The following is a 24,049-nucleotide window of genomic DNA, read 5'->3' on the forward strand; positions in this document are numbered from 1 at the left end:
GTATATCTAAGTATAGATAGAAATATATGTAATAAGTAATATATATATATATATATATATATAAATAATAGTATATCTAACTATAGATAGTAATATATGTAATAAGTAATATATAGTTTAGACAGATAGTAATATGTAATATATATTAGTATATCTAAACTTTATATACACGTTATTACATATATTACTATCTATACCACTATATATATTACTATCTATACTTAGATATACTATTATATATATTACATATATTACTATCTATACTTAGATATACTTGATCTATTTTCATATCTGGATATTCCAGCCTATTCCCCAGAACACTGTTGTTTTAGGGCCATTTCAGGAAGTATTCACACCCCCTTTATCCACATGTTGTTGTATTACAAAGTGGGATTAAAATTGATTTCATTGTCATTGGTTTGAACGATCTACACAAAACACTAAGTGGAAGAAAAATTGTAACATTTGTAAAAAATGTCATGTAAAATAAAACACAAAATATATCTTTATTAGATAAGTATTCAACCACCCTGATTCAATACATGTTAGAATCACCTTTGGCAGCGATAACAGATGTGAGGCTTTCTGGGTAAGTATCTAAGAACTTTCCACACCTGGATTGTGCAACATTTACCAATTATTATTTTCAAAATCCTTCAAACTTTGTGAAATTGGTTGTTGACCATTACCAGACAACCATTTCCAGGTCTTTCCATACATTTTCAAGCAGATTTAAGTCAAAACTGTAACTCTGCCACCCAGGAACATTCACTGTCTCCCTGGTAGGCAACTCCAGGGTCGATTTGTTGATTGTGTTGTAGGTTATTGTCCTGCTGAAAGGTGAATTCTTCTCCCAGTGTCTGGTTGTAAAGCAGACAACCAGGTTTTGCTCTAGGATTTTGCCTGTGCTTAGCGCTATTCATTTTCTTTTTTATCCTAGTCCTTGCCAATGACAAGCATACCCATAACATGATGCGCTACATATATTTTTTATCTTGGAAAACGCCATGCAGCTTTATTATGCGACTTGTTTAAGCAAATGTTGACCCCTGATCTGGTTTAGGTTTGCCATAACAAAGGGGTTGAATACTTATTGACTCAAGACATTTCCAGAGCTGACAGGGTAAAAAAAAAAATAATCTGTTGTTCTGCCCCAGTTGAATCCATTCATTTGGACAACTGACTAGGTACCCCCCTTTCTGTTGGACAACTGACTAGGTATCCCCCCCTTTCTGGTGGACAACTGACTAGGTATCCCCCTTTCTGTTGGACAACTGACTAGGTATGTATCCCCCCTTTCTGTTTGACTAGGTATGACCCCCTTTCTGGTACAACTGACTAGGTATCCCCCCATTTCTGGTGGACAACTGACTAGGTATCCCCCCCTTTCTGGTGGACAACTGACTAGGTATCCCCCTTTCTGTTGGACAACTGACTAGGTATCCCCCCCTTTCTGTTGGACAACTGACTAGGTATCCCCCCTTTCTGGTGGACAACTGACTAGGTATGACCCCCCAACTGACTAGGTATCCCCCTTTCTGTTGGACAACCTTTCTGTGGACAACTGACTAGGTATCCCCCTTTCTGTTGGACAACTGGACAACTGACTAGGTATCCCCCCTTTCTGTATCTGTTGGACAACTGACTAGGTATCCCCCTTTCTGTTGGACAACTGACTAGGTATCCAACTGACAACTGACTAGGTATCCCCCCTTTCTGTTGGACAACTGACTAGGTATCCCCCTTTCTGTTGGACAACTGACTAGGTATCCCCCTTTCTGTTGGACAACTGACTAGGTATCCCCCCTTTCCCTGACTAGGTATTTCTGTTGGACAACTGACTAGGTATCCCCCTTTCTGTTGGACAACTGACTAGGTATCCCCCCTTTCTGTTGGACAACTGACTAGGTATCCCCCCTTTCTGTTGGACAACTGACTAGGTATCCCCCTTTCTGTTGGACAACTGACTAGGTATCCCCCCTTTCTGTTGGACAACTGACTAGGTATCCCCCCTTTCTGTTGGACAACTGACTAGGTATCCCCCTTTCCCTTTCTGTTGGACAACTGACTAGGTATCCCCCCTTTCTGTTGGACAACTGACTAGGTATCCCCCTTTCTGTTGGACAACTGACTAGGTATCCCCCTTTCTGTTGGACAACTGACTAGGTATCCCCCCCTTTCTGTTGGACAACTGACTAGGTATCCCCCTTTCTGTTGGACAACTGACTAGGTACCCCCCTTTCTGTTGGACAACTGACTAGTATCCCCTTTCTGTTGGACAACTGACTAGGTATCCCCTTTCTGTTGGACAACTGCCCTTTCTGTTGGACAACTGACTAGGTGGACAACTGACTAGGTATCCCCCTTTCTGTTGGACAACTGACTAGGTATCCCCCCTTTCTGTTGGACAACTGACTAGGTATCCCCCCTTTCTGTTGGACAACTGACTAGGTATCCCCCCTTTCTGTTGGACAACTGACTAGGTATCCCCCCCTTTCTGTTGGACAACTGACTAGGTATCCCCCCTTTCTCTTTCAGCTTTAATTAATTTGTAAACAATTCTAAAAACATTTACGTTATTTTGCTTTTGTGTGTCGATCAGTGACACAAATTTCAAATGTAATCCATTTTAAATTCAGGCTGTAACACAACAACGTGTGGTAATAAGTCAAGGGGTGTGAATAGTCTCTGAAGACTGTGTATTTAAGGGGTAGAAAGACATTAGTTGAGAAGAGAGGATCTCAGACACTGATTATTGATCAGATGATCAGCAGTCTACTCTGACTTGTGCTGTTATTACCTGCTGAAGTTATACTGTATACAAGATGTCTATAGCGGTGACAGACGGACGGAAGCACAGTCAGAAAAACAGACGGCCGTGACAGATCTCTCACCATGTTGTTGTTGATCTTGGGCTTGCTGTTGATGATCCTCTCCTCGGCTCCGATCAGCCCGTCCTGGCCGTACATCCCTGAACCTGTAGGGGGCAGGAGAGAGGTTCGAGGTCAGGGATTAGATGTCAACCAATCGGGAGGAACAGAAAATAGAGAGGGAGACAGAGGGTTGTGTGACTGTAGTCCAGCTGGACTCACTGCTGATATTGTTTGAATCAAATTCTTCCTTCAATATTCCACATTCTTATTAGTTGCGCCATCCTCTGTGTAGAGCCCTAGGCTTCCTCTTTAGTCCAGAGCTAAACAGGAAGCACTCAGTTCCAGAGCTGAACAGGAAGCACTCAGTTCCAGAGCAGCTAAACAGGAAGCACTCAGTTCCAGAGCTAAACAGGAAGCACTCAGTTCCAGAGCAGCTGAACAGGAAGCACTCAGTTCCAGAGCAGCTGAACAGGAAGCACTCAGTTCCAGAGCTAAACAGGAAGCACTCAGTTCCAGAGCTAAACAGGAAGCACTCAGTTCCAGAGCAGCTAAACAGGAAGCACTCAGTTCCAGAGCAGCTAAACAGGAAGCACTCAGTTCCAGAGCAGCTAAACAGGAAGCACTCAGTTCCAGAGCAGCTAAACAGGAAGCACTCAGTTCCAGAGCTGAACAGGAAGCACTCAGTTCCAGAGCAGCTAAACAGGAAGCACTCAGTTCCAGAGCTAAACAGGAAGCACTCAGTTCCAGAGCTAAACAGGAAGCACTCAGTTCCAGAGCAGCTAAACAGGAAGCACTCAGTTCCAGAGCAGCTAAACAGGAAGCACTCAGTTCCAGAGCAGCTAAACAGGAAACACTCAGTTCCAGAGCAGCTGAACAGGAAGCACTCAGTTCCAGAGCAGCTAAACAGGAAGCACTCAGTTCCAGAGCAGCTAAACAGGAAGCACTCAGTTCCAGAGCAGCTGAACAGGAAGCACTCAGTTCCAGAGCTGAACAGGAAGCACTCAGTTCCAGAGCAGCTGAACAGGAAGCACTCAGTTCCAGAGCTGAACAGGAAGCACTCAGTTCCAGAGCAGCTAAACAGGAAGCACTCAGTTCCAGAGCAGCTAAACAGGAAGCACTCAGTTCCAGAGCTAAACAGGAAGCACTCAGTTCCAGAGCTAAACAGGAAACACTCAGTTCCAGAGCAGCTGAACAGGAAGCACTCAGTTCCAGAGCAGCTGAACAGGAAGCACTCAGTTCCAGAGCTAAACAGGAAGCACTCAGTTCCAGAGCAGCTAAACAGGAAGCACTCAGTTCCAGAGCAGCTAAACAGGAAGCACTCAGTTCCAGAGCAGCTAAACAGGAAGCACTCAGTTCCAGAGCAGCTGAACAGGAAGCACTCAGTTCCAGAGCAGCTGAACAGGAAGCACTCAGTTCCAGAGCAGCTAAACAGGAAGCACTCAGTTCCAGAGCAGCTAAACAGGAAACACTCAGTTCCAGAGCAGCTGAACAGGAAGCACTCAGTTCCAGAGCAGCTAAACAGGAAGCACTCAGTTCCAGAGCTGAACAGGAAACACTCAGTTCCAGAGCAGCTAAACAGGAAGCACTCAGTTCCAGAGCAGCTAAACAGGAAGCACTCAGTTACAGAGCAGCTAAACAGGAAGCACTCAGTTACAGAGCAGCTAAACAGGAAGCACTCAGTTCCAGAGCTGAACAGGAAGCACTCAGTTCCAGAGCTGAACAGGAAGCACTCAGTTCCAGAGCAGCTAAACAGGAAGCACTCAGTTCCAGAGCAGCTGAACAGGAAGCACTCAGTTCCAGAGCAGCTGAACAGGAAGCACTCAGTTCCAGAGCTAAACAGGAAGCACTCAGTTCCAGAGCAGCTGAACAGGAAGCACTCAGTTCCAGAGCAGCTAAACAGGAAGCACTCAGTTCCAGAGCAGCTGAACAGGAAGCACTCAGTTCCAGAGCAGCTGAACAGGAAGCACTCAGTTCCAGAGCAGCTGAACAGGAAGCACTCAGTTCCAGAGCAGCTGAACAGGAAGCACTCAGTTCCAGAGCAGCTGAACAGGAAGCACTCAGTTCCAGAGCAGCTGAACAGGAAGCACTCAGTTCCAGAGCAGCTGAACAGGAAGCACTCAGTTCCAGAGCAGCTGAACAGGAAGCACTCAGTTCCAGAGCAGCTGAACAGGAAGCACTCAGTTCCAGAGCAGCTAAACAGGAAGCACTCAGTTCCAGAGCTAAACAGGAAGCACTCAGTTCCAGAGCTGAGTTCCAAGCTGAAAAGGAAGCACTCAGTTCCAGAGCTGAACAGGAAGCACTCAGTTCCAGAGCTGAACAGGAAGCACTCAGCTCCAGAGCTGAACAGGAAGCACTCAGCTCCAGAGCTGAACAGGAAGCACTCAGTTCCAGAGCTGAACAGGAAGCACTCAGTTCCAGAGCTGAACAGGAAACACTCAGTTCCAGAGCTGAACAGGAAACACTCAGTTCCAGAGCAGCTGAACAGGAAGCACTCAGTTCCAGAGCAGCTAAACAGGAAGCACTCAGTTCCAGAGCAGCTGAACAGGAAGCACTCAGTTCCAGAGCAGCTGAACAGGAAGCACTCAGTTCCAGAGCAGCTGAACAGGAAGCACTCAGTTCCAGAGCAGCTGAACAGGAAGCACTCAGTTCCAGAGCAGCTAAACAGGAAGCACTCAGTTCCAGAGCAGCTAAACAGGAAGCACTCAGTTCCAGAGCTGAAAAGGAAGCACTCAGTTCCAGAGCTGAAAAGGAAGCACTCAGTTCCAGAGCTGAACAGGAAGCACTCAGTTCCAGAGCTGAACAGGAAGCACTCAGCTCCAGAGCTGAACAGGAAGCACTCAGCTCCAGAGCTGAACAGGAAGCACTCAGCTCCAGAGCTGAACAGGAAGCACTCAGTTCCAGAGCTGAACAGGAAGCACTCAGTTCCAGAGCTGAACAGGAAACACTCAGTTCCAGAGCTGAACAGGAAACACTCAGTTCCAGAGCTGAACAGGAAACACTCAGTTCCAGAGCTGAACAGGAAGCACTCAGTTCCAGAGCTAAACAGGAAGCACTCAGTTCCAGAGCTGAACAGGAAACACTCAGTTCCAGAGCAGCTGAACAGGAAGCACTCAGTTCCAGAGCTAAACAGGAAGCACTCAGTTCCAGAGCAGCTAAACAGGAAGCACTCAGTTCCAGAGCAGCTAAACAGGAAGCACTCAGTTCCAGAGCAGCTAAACAGGAAGCACTCAGTTCCAGAGCAGCTAAACAGGAAGCACTCAGTTCCAGAGCAGCTAAACAGGAAGCACTCAGTTCCAGAGCAGCTAAACAGGAAGCACTCAGTTCCAGAGCAGCTAAACAGGAAGCACTCAGTTCCAGAGCAGCTGAACAGGAAGCACTCAGTTCCAGAGCAGCTGAACAGGAAGCACTCAGTTCCAGAGCAGCTAAACAGGAAGCACTCAGTTCCAGAGCAGCTAAACAGGAAGCACTCAGTTCCAGAGCAGCTAAACAGGAAGCACTCAGTTCCAGAGCTGAACAGGAAGCACTCAGTTCCAGAGCAGCTAAACAGGAAGCACTCAGTTCCAGAGCTAAACAGGAAGCACTCAGTTCCAGAGCTGAACAGGAAGCACTCAGTTCCAGAGCAGCTAAACAGGAAGCACTCAGTTCCAGAGCAGCTAAACAGGAAGCACTCAGTTCCAGAGCTGAGCAGGAAGCACTCAGTTCCAGAGCTGAGCAGGAAGCACTCAGTTCCAGAGCTGAGCAGGAAGCACTCAGTTCCAGAGCAGCTAAACAGGAAGCACTCAGTTCCAGAGCAGCTAAACAGGAAGCACTCAGTTCCAGAGCAGCTAAACAGGAAGCACTCAGTTCCAGAGCTGAACAGGAAGCACTCAGTTCCAGAGCAGCTAAACAGGAAGCACTCAGTTCCAGAGCTGAACAGGAAACACTCAGTTCCAGAGCTGAACAGGAAACACTCAGTTCCAGAGCAGCTAAACAGGAAGCACTCAGTTCCAGAGCAGCTAAACAGGAAGCACTCAGTTACAGAGCAGCTAAACAGGAAGCACTCAGTTCCAGAGCAGCTAAACAGGAAGCACTCAGTTCCAGAGCAGCTAAACAGGAAGCACTCAGTTCCAGAGCTGAGCAGGAAGCACTCAGTTCCAGAGCTGAGCAGGAAGCACTCAGTTCCAGAGCAGCTAAACAGGAAGCACTCAGTTCCAGAGCAGCTAAACAGGAAGCACTCAGTTCCAGAGCAGCTAAACAGGAAGCACTCAGTTCCAGAGCAGCTAAACAGGAAGCACTCAGTTCCAGAGCTGAACAGGAAACACTCAGTTCCAGAGCTGAACAGGAAACACTCAGTTCCAGAGCAGCTAAACAGGAAGCACTCAGTTCCAGAGCAGCTAAACAGGAAGCACTCAGTTACAGAGCAGCTAAACAGGAAGCACTCAGTTCCAGAGCTGAACAGGAAGCACTCAGTTCCAGAGCTGAACAGGAAGCACTCAGTTCCAGAGCAGCTAAACAGGAAGCACTCAGTTCCAGAGCAGCTGAACAGGAAGCACTCAGTTCCAGAGCTAAACAGGAAGCACTCAGTTCCAGAGCAGCTGAACAGGAAGCACTCAGTTCCAGAGCAGCTAAACAGGAAGCACTCAGTTCCAGAGCAGCTGAACAGGAAGCACTCAGTTCCAGAGCAGCTGAACAGGAAGCACTCAGTTCCAGAGCAGCTGAACAGGAAGCACTCAGTTCCAGAGCAGCTGAACAGGAAGCACTCAGTTCCAGAGCAGCTAAACAGGAAGCACTCAGTTCCAGAGCTGAAAAGGAAGCACTCAGTTCCAGAGCTGAAAAGGAAGCACTCAGTTCCAGAGCTGAACAGGAAGCACTCAGTTCCAGAGCTGAACAGGAAGCACTCAGTTCCAGAGCTGAACAGGAAGCACTCAGCTCCAGAGCTGAACAGGAAGCACTCAGTTCCAGAGCTGAACAGGAAGCACTCAGTTCCAGAGCTGAACAGGAAACACTCAGTTCCAGAGCTGAACAGGAAGCACTCAGTTCCAGAGCTAAACAGGAAGCACTCAGTTCCAGAGCTAAACAGGAAGCACTCAGTTCCAGAGCAGCTAAACAGGAAGCACTCAGTTCCAGAGCAGCTAAACAGGAAGCACTCAGTTCCAGAGCAGCTAAACAGGAAGCACTCAGTTCCAGAGCAGCTAAACAGGAAGCACTCAGTTCCAGAGCAGCTAAACAGGAAGCACTCAGTTCCAGAGCAGCTGAACAGGAAGCACTCAGTTCCAGAGCAGCTGAACAGGAAGCACTCAGTTCCAGAGCAGCTGAACAGGAAGCACTCAGTTCCAGAGCAGCTAAACAGGAAGCACTCAGTTCCAGAGCAGCTAAACAGGAAGCACTCAGTTCCAGAGCTGAACAGGAAACACTCAGTTCCAGAGCTGAACAGGAAACACTCAGTTCCAGAGCTGAACAGGAAACACTCAGTTCCAGAGCAGCTAAACAGGAAGCACTCAGTTCCAGAGCAGCTGAACAGGAAGCACTCAGTTCCAGAGCTGAACAGGAAGCCCTCAGTTCCAGAGCAGCTAAACAGGAAGCACTCAGTTCCAGAGCTAAACAGGAAGCACTCAGTTCCAGAGCTGAACAGGAAGCACTCAGTTCCAGAGCTGAACAGGAAGCCCTCAGTTCCAGAGCAGCTAAACAGGAAGCACTCAGTTCCAGAGCAGCTAAACAGGAAGCACTCAGTTCCAGAGCTGAACAGGAAGCACTCAGTTCCAGAGCTGAACAGGAAGCACTCAGTTCCAGAGCTGAACAGGAAGCACTCAGTTCCAGAGCAGCTGAACAGGAAGCACTCAGCTCCAGAGCTTGACCTTTGACCTTCTTCATTAATAACAACCTTCAGAACTCAGTTCCGTCTTATAGAATCTACTGGGTGCCACAAACTGGAGCATTTAGTCAAATACGAAGCTAGGGACCAGACGTTTAAAAACAAAAGCTATTATAAAATACACACAAAGAAGATACACCATGAATAAATTAACGGAGAGAAACAGAGACAGAGAGAGACAGGCAGAGAGAGAATCAGAGAGAGAGACACACAGACACAGAGAGACATACAGACAGAGAGACATACAGACAGAGAGACATACAGACAGAGAGACATACAAAAAGTCTGTCTGTCTGTATGTCTCTCTGTCTGTATGTCTCTCTGTCTGTATGTCTCTCTGTCTGTCTGACAGAGAGAGAGAGACAGATAGTGACAGAGACAGAGAGAGAGAGCGACAGAGAGAGAGAGTGTGACAGAGAGAGAGAGAGAGAGTGTGACAGAGAGAGAGAGAGTGTGACAGAGAGAGAGAGAGAGAGAGACAGAGAGAGAGACAGAGAGAGACAGAGAGAGAGACAGAGAGAGAGAGAGAGAGAGACAGAGAGAGAGAGAGACAGAGAGAGAGAGAGACAGAGAGAGAGTGAGTGACAGAGAGAGAGTGAGTGAGTGAGTGAGTGAGAGAGAGAGAGAGAGAGACGGAGAGAGAGACAGAGACAGAGAGAAAGAGTGAGAGAGAGAGAGTGAGAGAGAGTGAGTGAGTGACAGAGAGAGAGAGAGTGACAGAGAGAGAGAGTGAGTGACAGAGAGAGAGACAGAGAAAGAGTGAGAGAGAGTGAGTGAGTGACAGAGAGAGAGTGAGTGACAGAGAGAGTGAGACAGAGAGTGAGTGACAGAGAGAGTGAGACAGAGAGTGAGTGACAGAGAGAGATAGAGAGAGATAGAGAGAGAGAGGGCTGAAGACGGTTAAGACCATTACTGAATGATTGATCTTAGTGGAGAACAATAGTCTGTGTTGATTGTCAGGCTTGGCTAAATTATGATTTAGGGTCTGTTGGCACTAAAATCACTCCATAGCTCCCTTTAGCCATACCCAGGGTTGGCTAGGTCACCTTCTAAATGTAATTCAGTTAGTTACTAGTTACCTGTCCAAACTTTTAATCAGTAACGTAACTTTTAGATTACCCAAACTCAGGATAAATCCATGTTAAAGTTTACATAGCTGGTCATATATGGGGATAAATCCATGTTAAAGTTTACATAGCTGGTCATATATGGGAATAAATCCATGTTAAAGTTTACATAGCTGGTCATATATGGGGATAAATCCATGTTAAAGTTTACATAGCTGGTCATATATGGGGATAAATCCATGTTAAAGTTGACATAGCTGGTCATATATGGGGATAAATCCATGTTAAAGTTTACATAGCTGGTCATATATGGGGATAAATCCATGTTAAAGTTGACATAGCTGGTCATATATGGATGTTACATGTTACTTTATGGGTTGGTTTTGTAGACTTCTTCTAAACCATCGCTTTCTACTACATTATAATAATATGATTAAATTATATTATAATATTATAATTATATTAAAAACCAAAGCCTATCAGAATTCCACTCATTCCAATAAATGTTGTTTTACCTGAGCATGACCCCAAAACTAAGGATGTATTAGCCAGCCCTACTCTGTTGTTTATGACTGTGTTGTCATGGACAACTGATTGGGCTCATTGATTCAAGTTGACAAATAAATGCTGTGTTCATGGCATGGCCTTGAGCACTACTGAAAAGGGCTATTTACAGGTGAAGAATGATAGGCTGCATTACCTGAAGGCCTATTGTTGACCTTTTCCTTGGTTACCCTTTGATATCTATTGTTGACCTTTTCCTTGGTTACCCTTTGATATCGATTGTTGACCTTTTCCTTGGTTACCCTTTGATATCTATTGTTGACCTTTTCCTTGGTTACCCTTTGATATCTATTGTTGACCTTTTCCTTGGTTACCCTTTGATATCTATTGTTGACCTTTTCCTTGGTTACCCTTTGATATCTATTGTTGACCTTTTCCTTGGTTACCCTTTGATATCTATTGTTGACCTTTTCCTTGGTTACCCTTTGATATCTATTGTTGACCTTTTCCTTGGTTACCCTTTGATATCTATTGTTGACCTTTTCCTTGGTTACCCTTTGATATCTATTGTTGACCTTTTCCTTGGTTACCCTTTGATATCTATTGTTGACCTTTTCCTTGGTTACCCTTTGATATCTATTGTTGACCTTTTCCTTGGTTACCCTTTGTTGACCTTTTCCTTGGTTACCCTTTGATATCTATTGTTGACCTTTTCCTTGGTTACCCTTTGATATCTATTGTTGACCTTTTCCTTGGTTACCCTTTGATATCTATTGTTGACCTTTTCCTTGGTGACATTTTGAATTCAACCATAAAGGGTAAATCCACAGATGAAACAGAAACAAAAATGGTCGTCCAGGAGAAATGTCACCACTCTCAGATTCAATGCTCGTTTTAACCATGTGAACCAGTGTTTACATTGTTGACTAAAACAGTTTATATGTTGGGTTCTCAATGGAGTGTGACAGTTGAACTAAGCTCATGGGGCATTTACAAGTTATATTCTTCAAGCATCATATATATATAGTGGCAGTCTCTCAACCAGTTTCACCTGGAATGCTTTTCCAATCGTCTTGGAGTTCCCACATATGCTGAGCACTTGTTGGCTGCTTTTTTTTTTAAATTTTACCTTTATTTTACTAGTCAAGTCAGTGAAGAACAAATTAATCAGATTGAGCTTTAAAAGCCCCACTTTTATTCCATCGGCTGGGATCTGCACTACGCAGCTTTTGCAAGAACGCATTTTTCACTGGCTGTCCACTGGTTTCAAAAACAATGATTGATCGGCAGCTTAAACTTCTTGAATTCAACCATTATTGGGTTCAAATATACACCTTTAGATTTGTGAACCATCCTCAACAACAATGTCATCATAGTGGTCTCTGATTGGTGGCCATCATTTGGTGTGTCATCATAGTGGTCTCTGATTGGTGGTCAGAATCACTCAGGTGGAACAAACTTAAACTTTATTCAAAGCTGATTTGAACTTCATTGAGAAAACAGAGAAGTGTCAAACACCCTGAATGTAACAGTAATCCTCTCTGTAATCAGCTAGTTTTTCAGCGGTGTCTGTAATCTGATCACAATATTTTTTTAGCTAGTAACGTTTTATTTTAGGAATCTGTTACTCCACAACCCTGTTGATGGTTGACCGCTGCAGAGCTGATGTCAGATCAGACACGGTCAGTATCTGTTAGTGTACGTGCCATCACAGAGTCTGTCACAGGAGCACGAGGCGAATAGGTTCATCTGTTGACTAGCCAGCGGTTGGTTCAACAGGACAACAACAAAACACAATGAAAATGCAGACAGACACAACTACAGTTCACTGCACAGGTGTGTTGCCATAACAACACAGCAGAAGCTATTGTACAAGGAGAATTACCTGGCTTTGATCTAGAATATTCACAGTGAAGAGCCCGGCTTTTATCTAGAATATTCACAGTGAAGGCCCTGGCTTTGATCTAGAATATTAACAGTAAAGGCCCTGGCTTTGATCTAGAATATTAACAGTGAAGGACCTGGTTTTATCTAGAATATTAACAGTGAAGGCCCTGGCTTTGTATCTAGAATATTAACAGTGAAGAACCTGGCTTTGATCTAGAATATTAACAGTGAAGGCCCGGCTTTTATCTAGAATATTAACAGTGAAGGCCCTGGCTTTGATCTAGAATATTAACAGTGAAGGCCCTGGCTTTTATCTAGAATATTAACAGTGAAGACCCTGGCTAGAATATTTGCTTTATCTAGAATATTAACAGTGAAGGCCCTGGCTTTGATCTAGAATATTAACAGTGAAGGCCCTGGCTTTGATCTAGAATATTAACAGTGAAGACCCTGGCTTGTATCTAGAATATTAACAGTGAAGACCCTGGCTTTGATCTAGAATATTAACAGTGAAGGACCTGGCAGTGAAGGCCCTGGCTTTTATCTAGAATATTAACAGTGAAAGCCCTGGCTTTTATCTAGAATATTAACACAGACCTCTAGAATATTAACTTTGTCTAGAATATTGGAATATTAACAGGAAGGAGTCTCAAAGAGCCCGGCTTTTATCTAGGCAGCCCTGGCTTTTATTAGAATATTAACATGAACAGTGAACCCTATCTAGAATATTGGGCCCTGGCTTTGATCTAGAATACTGAATAGTAGTGCACTATATAGAATGGGGGTAATTTAGAGTGGAAACACGGCTTTGATCTGTGATTGACCGCTTTTACTAGAATATTAACAGTCCAGCTAGATCACCATGTTAAACCCAAATCAGACAAGTCCCCTTTTATCTAGAATATTAACATTCCCTTCTAGAAAGTAGAGAAATTGGGCCACTTTGTGCCTGTCTGTGGATCAGTGGAACCCTCTGCCCAAAGCAGAGAGCCAAGGACAGTGAAGAGCTTTTATCTAGAGGAGAGAAGGGGGTTGGAGGGAACAGAATATTAACGGAGACTGGGTGAAACAATTAGGAAAATAACTGACAAATGGACAAATGGACAAATGACAAATGGACTGGAGGATGTGATGACGACTTGGGAGAGAGGAGCAGTGGAGTAAATAAATAAAAACAGTGTGGGGATGAGGTAAAATGGTTAGCTGCTCAGATTTCTCTAGAGATCTTTAACAGAGCAAGAGACGGAGCGAGACAGAGCGCTTTTATCTAGAATATTAGAGGTCATAGGAAGAGAGCTAGCGAGATTGGGGGTAAAGAAGAGCGCTAGTTAAATATTAGACAAGTGAAGAGTAAGAGAGAGACAGCGAGAGTAAGAGAGAGCTAGCGAGAGAAAGAGAGAGCTAGCGAGAGAAAGAGAGAGCTAGCGAGAGAAAGAGAGAGCTAGCGAGAGAAAGAGAGAGCTACAGCGGGAGAGAAAGAGAGTAAGAGAGAGCTAGCGAGAGTAAAGAGAAAGACAGCTAGCGAGAATAGTAAGAGAGAGACAGCGAGAGAAAGAGAAAGAAAGAGAGCTAGCGAGAGAAAGAGAGCTAGCGAGAGAAAGAGAGCTAGCGAGAGTAAGACAGCTAGCGAGAGTAAGAGAGACAGCGAGAGAAAGAGAGAGCTAGCGAGAGAAAGAGAGAGCTAGCGAGAGTAAGAGAGAGCTAGCGAGAGAAAGAGAGAGCTAGCGAGAGAAAGAGAGAGCTAGCGAGAGAAAGAGAGAGCTAGCGAGAGAAAGAGCGAGCGAGCCAGAGAAAGAGCGAGCGAGCCAGAGAAAGAGAGCTAGCGAGAGAAAGAGCTAGCGAGAGAAAGAGAGAGCTAGCGAGAGAAAGAGAGAGCTAGCGAGAGAAAGATTGAGCGAGCCAGAGAAAGAGAGAGCGAGCCAGAGAAAGATCAAGCGAGCCAGAGAAAGAGAGAGCAGTGTGAGAAAGAGAGAGCCAGAGAGAGAAAGAAGAGACAGAGCAAAAAGAGAGAGCTGAGCTAGCGAGAGAAAGAGAGAGAAAGAGAGCTAGAAAGAGGAGAGAGAAAGAGAGAGCGACGGCGCGAGAGAGAGGCAGTGGAGAGAGGAAATAACAGAAAGCAGGATGATCTTTTATATATTTAACCTTTAACTAGTTAAGAACAAATGCTTATTTTACAATGACGGCCTATCCCGGGTGACGCTGGGCCAATTGTGCGCCGCCCTACCGCGGCCGGATTTGATACAACCGGGATTTGAACCAGGGACTGTAGTGACGCCTCTTGCACTGAGACGCAGTGTCTTAGACCGCTGTGCCACTCGGGAGCCCAAATGTTGTGCCCTACTTTTGATACCCTATTACTGCCCTACTTTGATACCCTATTAGTGCCTTACCTTACCTATTACTGCCCTACTTTGATACCCTATTACTGCCTTGCCTTACCTATTAGTGCACTACTTTGATACCCTATTAGTGCCCTACTTTGATACCCTATTAGTGCCCTACTCTGATACCCTATTAGTGCCCTACTTTGATACCCTATTAGTGCCCTACTCTGATACCCTATTAGTGCCCTACATTTGACCAGACTGTAATTTGACATATGACACGTGATTCCCCCACCCCCCCTTGTGGGTAATCATAACAGTTGAATGGATAATTAATAGAGAGGGGACTGAAATAGAATAAGAGAAACAGAGAATAGTGATGGAGAGATGGAGGGGCGAAAGAGGAGAGAGGGAGGGAATAAAGAGGAGAGGGAATAAAGAGGAGAGGGCGAGGAGAGGGGGAGAATAAAGAGGAGAGGGAATAAAGAGAATAAAGAGAGAGAGGGGGAGGGAAGAGGAGAGAGGAAAGAGGAGAGGGACGAAAGAGGAGAGGGGGAGGGAATAAAGAGGAGAGGGAATAAAGAGGAGAGGGACGAAAGAGGAGAGGGACGAAAAGAGGAGAGGGACGGACGAAAGAGGAGAGGGACGAAAGAGGAGAGGGGGGGAGGGAATAAAGAGGAGAAGAGGGACGAAAGAGGAGAGGGAATAAAGAGGAGAGGGACGAAAGAGGAGAGGGAGAGATGGAGGGAAGAAAGAGGAGAGGGAATAAAGCTTATTTTACAATGAGGAGAGGCTTATAAAGAGGAGAGGGACGAAGAGGAGAGGGAGAGATGGAGGGAAGAAAGAGGAGAGGGAATAAAGAGGAGAGGGAATAAAGAGGAGAGGGACGAAAGAGGAGAGGGATTTCCCCAAGTAATCAAAGAGGAGAGGGAATAAAGAGAGAGGGGACGAAAGAGGAGAGGGGGAGAGATGGAGGGAAGAAAGAGGAGAGGGACGAAGAGGAGAGGGAGGGAGAGAGAGGGAATAAAGAGGAGAGGGACGAAAGAGGAGAGGGAATAAAGAGGAGAGGGACGAAAGAGGAGAGGGACGAAAGAGGAGAGGGACGAAAGAGGAGAGGGAGAGATGGAGGGAAGAAAGAGGAGAGGGAATAAAGAGGAGAGGGACGAAAGAGGAGAGGGACGAAAGAGGAGAGGGACGAAAGAGGAGAGGGAGAAAGAGGAGAGAGGGAGAGATGGAGGGAAGAAAGAGGAGAGGGAGATAAAGAGGAGAGGGACGAAAGAGGAGAGGGGGATAAAGAGGAGGGAAGAAAGAGGAGAGGGACGAAAGAGGGGAGAGGAGGGAATAAAGAGGAGAGGGACGAAGAGGAGAGGGACGGAGGAGAGGGAGAGATGGAGGGAAGAAAGAGGGAGGGAATAAAGAGGAGAGGGAATAAAGAGGAGAGGGACGAAAGAGGAGAGGGAAGAAAGAGGAGAGGGAGAGATGGAGGGAAGAAAGAGGAGAGGAGAGATGGAGAGGGAGAAAGAGGAGAGGGAGAGATGGAGAAAATAAGAGGGAGAGGGAGAGACAGGGACGAAAGAACCTTTCTTGAAGGCACGGGGAGTCTGGATAGATAGGCAAGAGGAGAGGGACAGAAAAGAGGAGAAAGAAACGGAAAGAGAAAGAGGGACCCAGGTGAGAAGAGGAGAGGGAGGATTATCAAGCAGTGTTCAAGATGGAGAGAGAGGAGTCCGAAAGAGGAGAGGGACGTTAAAGAGGAGAGGGAGACAGAGGAGGGAAGAAAGAGGAGAGGGAATAAAGAAAGAGGGACGAAGAGGAGAGGGACGAAAGAGAGAGAGGGAGAGATGGAGGAAGAAAGAGGAGAGGGAGAGATGGAGGGAAGAAAGAGGAGAGGGAGAGATGGAGAAAATAAGAGGGAGAGGGAGAGACACCAACCCTTGAAGGCACGAGGGGAGTCTGATAGATCGCCTAGGCAACAGGAATGAGCAACAGAAAAAGGGAAAGAAACGGAAAGAGAAAAAGAGAAACCCAGGTGAGAAGAGAAAAGGCAGGATTATCAAGCAGTGTTCAATGATGGAGCAGCCAAGGAGTCCTGCAGGGAAGTTTCCCAAGTTAATCTCAGAGAGAGAGAGAGAGAGACAGACAGAGAGAGACAGAGAGAGGGCCCGACAGAGAGAGAGTTTCAGAGAAGAGGGCCCTGACAGAGAGAAGAGCCCCAGAGATGGCGAGAGAGAGCCCGACAGAGAGAGAGATCACCCGATCAGAGAGAGTAGATGGCGATGTTTCAAATAGCCCGACAGCATCACTATCAGAGGGCCCGCTAACAGAGAGAGAGATGCCCGATGTTTCAGAGAGAGTGTTGGGCACCAGCTATCACTAGACAGAGAGCCAGGCGATGTTTCAAATAGAGTGTTGAGATTTAAAAGACGAACGGTTCCAGAAATTGAACACTTCAAGTTTATTATATTAAACAAAAACTGACACTAAAATAAAAACTAAAACTGAAATAACAGTTTCAAAACACTATTCTGAAACTCTTTGACTGCAAAACAAACTAAAATAAAACAAAATTAAATTAAAAATTTAAATAAATTGATGGCAAATATCAAATGAGGTTTTCAAGTGTTTTTCTAATAGGGTTTTCGAGCTTCTGAATGTGTTGGGTAAAAGCTGCCAGTAGATGGCGATGTTTCAAATAGGCCTGTGTTGTGCATCACTATCACCAGCTATCACTAGCTAACAGCGTAGAGCCAGTAGATGGCGATGTTTCAAATAGGCCTGTGTTGTGCATCACTATCACCAGCTATCACTAGCTAACAGCGTAGAGCCAGTAGATGGCGATGTTTCAAATAGGCCTGTGTTGTGCATCACTATCACCAGCTATCACTAGCTAACAGCGTAGAGCCAGTAGATGGCGATGTTTCAAATAGGCCTGTGTTGTGCATCACTATCACTAGCTATCACTTGTAGAGCCAGTAGATGGCGATGTTTCAAATAGGCCTGTGTTGTGCATCACTATCACTAGCTATCACTAGCTAACAGCGTAGAGCCAGTAGATGGCGATGTTTTTAAATAGGCCTGTGTTGTGCATCACTATCACTAGCTATCACTAGCTAACAGCAAATAAATGATGTTTCAAGTAAAACGATCACTAGCTAACGGGGCAGGAATCTGAAGACGAGCACGGAGCGTGAGGCCAAGCTAGAACAGCTTGTGAAGTTCCTGGAGCCGTTCGCAATCTACAACGACCAACTTTCAGCCAGTTGCTGTCTGATGTGTTGCCGTGTCTTAAATAAATAAATAAATAAATCCCATTTCAGACGCGTCCAAAGGAGTCGGTTCCTGGGGCATGGGTGGTCCCAGCTCGAACCCACGACGCTTGGCGTTGCAAGCGCCATGCTCTACCGACTGAGCCACACAGTCTCAACCGTGGAGGCAGTCAACTAGCGGTGCAAAACGTTTGGTACAGGTTCTACTGAAGGCAGATTCTCCTGTAGCAGCTTGCCTTATAGACCCGGGTGTGTCTATGGCCCTTCGCTCAACAGAGATGGAGCCACTGATAAGGGAAGCAGAGTATTTTGTACTTCAGCAAATCAGAGAGTGCAGCCGTGGACCAGCAGGATCCCCCAGGAAGATGCCAGAACGATGAATCCAGCAATCATCTCAACCAGTGCTTCTTCACATTAAAGACTGTGTCTAAGATCACTGTCCAGACCAAGGGTCAACCTGCCCAGTGTGAGCTGAGGCCTGGAAATACCAAGGATTGAAGAGGTCAAGGGGCATGTTTATTACAGTGACACCTTTCCAGTTCTGACAGGCAAGGATGGCTGTTTATTCAAACCTGAGGCCTGTGACACTGGGTCGGGTTTCCAGTTCTGACAGGCAAGGATGGCTGTTTATTCAAACCTGAGGCCTGTGACACTGGGTCGGGTTTCCAGTTCTGACAGGCAAGGATGGCTGTTTATTCAAACCTGAGGCCTGTGACACTGGGTCGGGTTTCCAGTTCTGACAGGCAAGGATGGCTGTTTATTCAAACCTGAGGCCTGTGACACTGGGTCGGGTTTCCAGTTCTGACAGGCAAGGATGGCTGTTTATTCAAACCTGAGGCCTGTGACACTGGGTCGGGTTTCCAGTTCTGACAGGCAAGGATGGCTGTTTATTCAAACCTGAGGCCTGTGACACTGGGTCGGGTTTCCAGTTCTGACAGGCAAGGATGGCTGTTTATTCAAACCTGAGGCCTGTGACACTGGGTCGGGTTTCCAGTTCTGACAGGCAAGGATGGCTGTTTATTCAAACCTGAGGCCTGTGACACTGGGTCGGGTTTCCAGTTCTGACAGGCAAGGATGGCTGTTTATTCAAACCTGAGGCCTGTGACACTGGGTCGGGTTTCCAGTTCTGACAGGCAAGGATGGCTGTTTATTCAAACCTGAGGCCTGTGACACTGGGGCGGGTTTCCAGTTCTGACAGGCAAGGATGGCTGTTTATTCAAACCTGAGGCCTGTGACACTGGGTCGGGTTTCCAGTTCTGACAGGCAAGGATGGCTGTTTATTCAAACCTGAGGCCTGTGACACTGGGTCGGGTTTCCAGTTCTGACAGGCAAGGATGGCTGTTTATTCAAACCTGAGGCCTGTGACACTGGGTCGGGTTTCCAGTTCTGACAGGCAAGGATGGCTGTTTATTCAAACCTGAGGCCTGTGACACGGGTTTCCAGTTCTGACAGGCAAGGATGGCTGTTTGAGGCCTGTGACAGTTTTCTGACAGGCAAGGATGGCTGTTTATTCAAACCTGAGGCCTGTGACACTGGGTCGGGTTTCCAGTTCTGACAGGCAAGGATGGCTGTTTATTGTGAAACCGGGTTTGAGGCAGGCAAGGATGACACTGAGGCCTGTGACACGGGTTTCCAGTTCTGACAGGCAAGGATGGCTGTTTATTCAAACCTGAGGCCTGTGACACTGGGTCGGGTTTCCAGTTCTGACAGGCAAGGATGGCTGTTTATTCAAACCTGAGGCCTGTGACACTGGGTCGGGTTTCCAGGACAGGCAAGGATGGCTGTTTATTCAAACCTGAGGCCTGGACACTGGCGGGTTTCCAGTTCTGACAGGCAAGGATGGCTGTTTATTCAAACCTGACAGGCAAGGATGGGCCTGAGGCCTGTGACACTGGGTCGGGTTCGTGGAGAGGATATGTTTATTTGTCTGTGGACAACTGAGAAACCCGAACGAACACATCTCTGGAACGCAGAGTCTTCTTGAAGATCAACCAGACTTGTTTGGTTGAACAGACACACAGCTAGCTGGCTGATAGATTTGTGAATAAATGTTATATTGTTTTATGATCTGTGGCAGCATACCCTAGTGGTTAGAGTGGAGGGGGCGGCAGGGTAGCCTAGTGGTTAGAGTGGAGGGGCGGCAGGTAGTCTAGTGGTTAGAGTGGAGGGGCTAGTGGTTAGAGTGGAGGGGCGGCAGGGTAGCCTAGTGGTTAGAGTGGAGGGGCGGCAGGGTAGCCTAGTGGTTAGAGTGGAGGGGCGGCAGGGTAGCCTAGTGGTTAGAGTGGAGGGGCGGCAGGTAGCCTAGTGGTTAGAGTGGAGGGGCGGCAGGTAGTCTAGTGGTTAGAGTGGAGGGGCGGCAGGGTAGCCTAGTGGTTAGAGTGGAGGGGCGGCAGGTAGCCTAGTGGTTAGAGTGGAGGGGCGGCAGGGTAGCCTAGTGGTTAGAGTGGAGGGGCGGCAGGGTAGCCTAGTGGTTAGGGAGTGGAGGGGCGGCAGGGTAGCCTAGTGGTTAGAGTGGAGGGGCGGCAGGGTAGCCTAGTGGTTAGAGTGGAGGGGCGGCAGGGTAGCCTAGTGGTTAGAGGGAGGGGCGGCAGGGTAGCCTAGTGGTTAGAGTGGAGGGGCGGCAGGGTAGCCTAGTGGTTAGAGTGGAGGGGCGGCAGGGTAGCCTAGTGGTTAGAGTGGAGGGGCGGCAGGGTAGCCTAGTGGTTAGAGTGGAGGGGTGGCAGGGGCGGCAGGGTAGCCTAGTGGTTAGAGTGGAGGGGTGGCAGGGGCGGCAGGGTAGCCTAGTGGTTAGAGTGGAGGGGCGGCAGGGTAGCCTAGTGGTTAGAGTGGAGGGGCGGCAGGGTAGCCTAGTGGTTAGAGTGGAGGGGCGGCAGGGTAGCCTAGTGGTTAGAGTGGAGGGGCAGCAGGGTAGCCTAGTGGTTAGAGTGTAGAGGTGGCAGGGTAGCCTAGTGGTTAGAGTGGAGAGGGGTGGCAGGGTGGCCTAGTGGTTAGAGTGAAGGGCGGCAGGGTAGCCTAGTGGTTAGAGTGTAGGGGTGGCAGGGTGGCCTAGTGGTTAGAGTGAAGGGCGGCAGGGTAGCCTAGTGGTTAGAGTGTAGGGGCGGCAGGGTAGCCTAGTGGTTAGAGCGTTGCACTAGTATCCGAAAGGTTGCAAGTTCGAATCCCTGAGCTGACAAGGTACAAATCTGTCGTTCTTCCCCCTGAACAAGGCAGTTAACCCACTAGGCCGTCATTGTAAATAAGAGTTTGTTCTTAACTTACTTGTCTAGTCAAATAAAAATGATCGTATTAACCCTATTTGAAGGAATTAGTCAGAGATACATATTTCATTTTAAATAAACAAGTAAAGAAATGGATCATGACTTCATTTTGTTTTTGTCAGATAAATGTATAGGTGCTTGAATCTTCTTAATTATAAAGTGAATAAAGCTGATTGGTGTAAACACGGGCCAGAGAGTTTCCTTCCACCATTTCCCTTACAGTCTAGGCACGTATCTTTTAAATCCAATGTCTTCAAATTAGGATTCATTTATCATTTAAACTTAACCAACATTCCTGGCCATGGAGTCCTCTTACTGATGAGGAGACAACGAGGGTGGTGCTGCAGCAGTATTACTGACAGGAGGAGACAACGAGGGTGGTGCTGTAGCAGCTTTAGGTGTTACAATGACCGAGGAGATAACAGGAGGGTGATGCTGTAGCAGTAGTACTGACTGCCCAGAAGATAACAGGAGGCTGGTACAATGTTCATGTTCAAAATACCAGGACCAGGTTTTGTTCAGCTCGCCCAGCAGGACCAGCAGAGCCAGAGGCTTTGTACCAGGACCAGGAGTTTCTCAGTACCAACTTCAATGGCATTATGTTGAAGGCTGGGAGCCATGCTGGCTCAGATATGCCCAGAGCCAGGCAACAACCACACAGGCTCCACATCTAGGACCACAACACTCTTCTCTGATCTTCCCTCCAGTCAAACAGAGTACCAGGACCAGGCTTTAGTGTCCCTACCAGGAACTGTGGGACAGACCAGGCAGTGTTCCAGTGAATCAAGGTCCTATGCTGTTGTTTTGTCTTCCATACTTAGACCAGGTAACACTGATAACAGGCTTTAGGTGTCTACAATACTGTACCAGGACCAGGCTTTAGGTGTCTACAATACTGTACCAGGACCAGGCTTTAGGTGTCTACAATACTGCCCAGGACCAGGCTTTAGGTGTCTACAATACTGCCCAGGACCAGGCTTTAGGTGTCTACAATACTGCCCAGGACCAGGCTTTAGGTGTCTACAATACTGGACCAGGACCAGGCCAGGACCAGGCTTTAGGTGTCTACAATACTGCCCAGTACCAGGACCAGGCCAGTACCAGGACCAGGCTTTAGGCTTTAGGTGTCTACAATACTGCCCAGGACCAGGCTTTAGGTGTCTACAATACTGCCCAGTACCAGGACCAGGCTTTAGGTGTCTACAATACTGCCCAGTACCAGGACCAGGCTTTAGTTGTCTACAATACTACCCAGTACCAGGACTAGAACTGCACCTCCATTCTCAACGATTCTCCTTAAAGTGCGCACTCGTTCACTACCCCTCATGGACTTATGTAGTGTAACCATGGTTACCTTGGTTAGAGTGAGTTTACAGTTCTACCCGGATTTCTGTGAGGGCGGAGTGAGCAAGTGCACACTTGGTTGAGAGGGGTGTAAGGTATGACACAGGGTTTTAGTCTGGGTCTCACCCTCTGGTTCAGGTCGCGACCCCAGGGAGGTGACCTGGAAGGGGCGGTAGGGTTTCCCTTCGGAGACAGGAAGCTCCACACTCTCCTCTGATGACACGGTAACGTCCGGCTGAGACTCTGAGATAGACGACAGGAACTGGTCCATGTCTGCCCTCTGCTCCTGAAGCAACTCATCTAGAGGACAGGAAGTGAGGAGGAGGAGAGATGAAAATCATGGAATCGTTTTATCTGTCACTTTGTAAAGAAAAAGGTGTAGACGAACAGTGAATTGCTTATTTACGGGCCCTTCCCAACAATTTAAAAATATATATTTGAAAAATAAATCCACAATGAGTAATGATAACTTGTCTATATATACACTGGGTACCAGTACTGAGTAATGATAACTTGTCTATATACACTGGGTACCAGTACTGAGTAATGATAACTTGTCTATATACACGGGGTACCAGTACTGAGTAATGATAACTTGTCTATATATACACGGGGTACCAGTACTGAGTAATGATAACATGTCTATATATACACGGGGTACCAGTACTGAGTAATGATAACATGTCTATATATACGGGTACCAGTACTGAGTAATGATAACATGTCTATATATACACGGGGTACCAGTACTGAGTAATGATAACATGTCAGTACTGAGTAATGATAACATGTCTATATACACTGGGTACCAGTACTGAGTAATGATAACTTGTCTATATATACACGGGGTACCAGTACTGAGGTGATGTGCAGGGGAATGAGGTAGTTGAGGTAGATATGTACATATAGATAGGGATAAAGTGTCTGGGCAACAGGATAGATAATAAACAGTAGCAGCAGCTTATATAATACGTTTTTTTAAAGTGCAAAAAGGGTCATTGCAGATAGTTAAATAGTTAACCAATAGCTACCCAGACTAACTAATTAACTATTTAACAGTTTTATGACTTGGGGGTGGAAACTGTTCAAGGTCTTGTTGGTTCCAGATTTGGTGCATCGGTACCGCTTGCCATGAGTGCAGAGAGACTAGTTCACGGCTAGGGTGGCTGGAGTCGTTGACAATCTTTAGGGCCTTCTTCTGACACCGCCTGGTATAGAGGTCCTGGATTGCAGGCTACCCTCTGTAGCGCGTTGTGGCCGGATGCCAAGCAGCTACCATACCAAGAGGAGACGCAGCCAGTCAAGATGCTCTCGATGGTGCAGCTGTAGAACTCAGAACATGTTCATCCTCCTGACGGGTGAGAGGTGTTGCTGTGTCTTCTTCACCACTTTGTTGGTGTGTAGCTATTAATATGAATTCCTTAGTGATGTTCGGACTTCATTTTCCTGTAGATCAGCTCCTTTTGTCTTGCCGACGTTGGGGGAGAGGTCGTTGTCCTGGCACCACACTGTCAGGTCTCTGACCTCCTCCCTGGAGACCGTCTCATCGTCATCGGTGATCAGGCCTACCACCGTTGGCGTTGTCAGCAAACTTAATGATGGTTTTGGCCTCGCAGTCGTGGATGAACAGGGAGTACATAAGGGGACAAGAGCACACTCTTGAGGGGCCCTCGTCT

At 46.8% G+C, this 24,049-nt stretch overlaps 1 protein-coding gene across 13 annotated transcripts in view; it reads right to left on the minus strand.

Annotated features, from left to right (window-relative positions):
* Positions 1-24,049, minus strand: part of aplp2 (amyloid beta (A4) precursor-like protein 2) — a 174,177-nt gene that overhangs the window by 6,916 nt on the left and 143,212 nt on the right. For all 13 annotated transcript variants that reach the window (XM_064975371.1, XM_064975374.1, XM_064975372.1 and 10 more), the window contains 2 exons: positions 22,500-22,673; positions 2,895-2,977 (listed from right to left, as the gene is read on the minus strand). In XM_064975371.1, coding sequence (XP_064831443.1) covers positions 2,895-2,977; positions 22,500-22,673 — 257 coding nt within the window. The remainder of the gene's footprint in view (positions 1-2,894; positions 2,978-22,499; positions 22,674-24,049) is intronic.

The sequence above is a fragment of the Oncorhynchus masou genome, chromosome 9 (genome assembly GCF_036934945.1).
Source record: "Oncorhynchus masou masou isolate Uvic2021 chromosome 9, UVic_Omas_1.1, whole genome shotgun sequence".
NCBI lineage: Eukaryota > Metazoa > Chordata > Actinopteri > Salmoniformes > Salmonidae > Oncorhynchus > Oncorhynchus masou.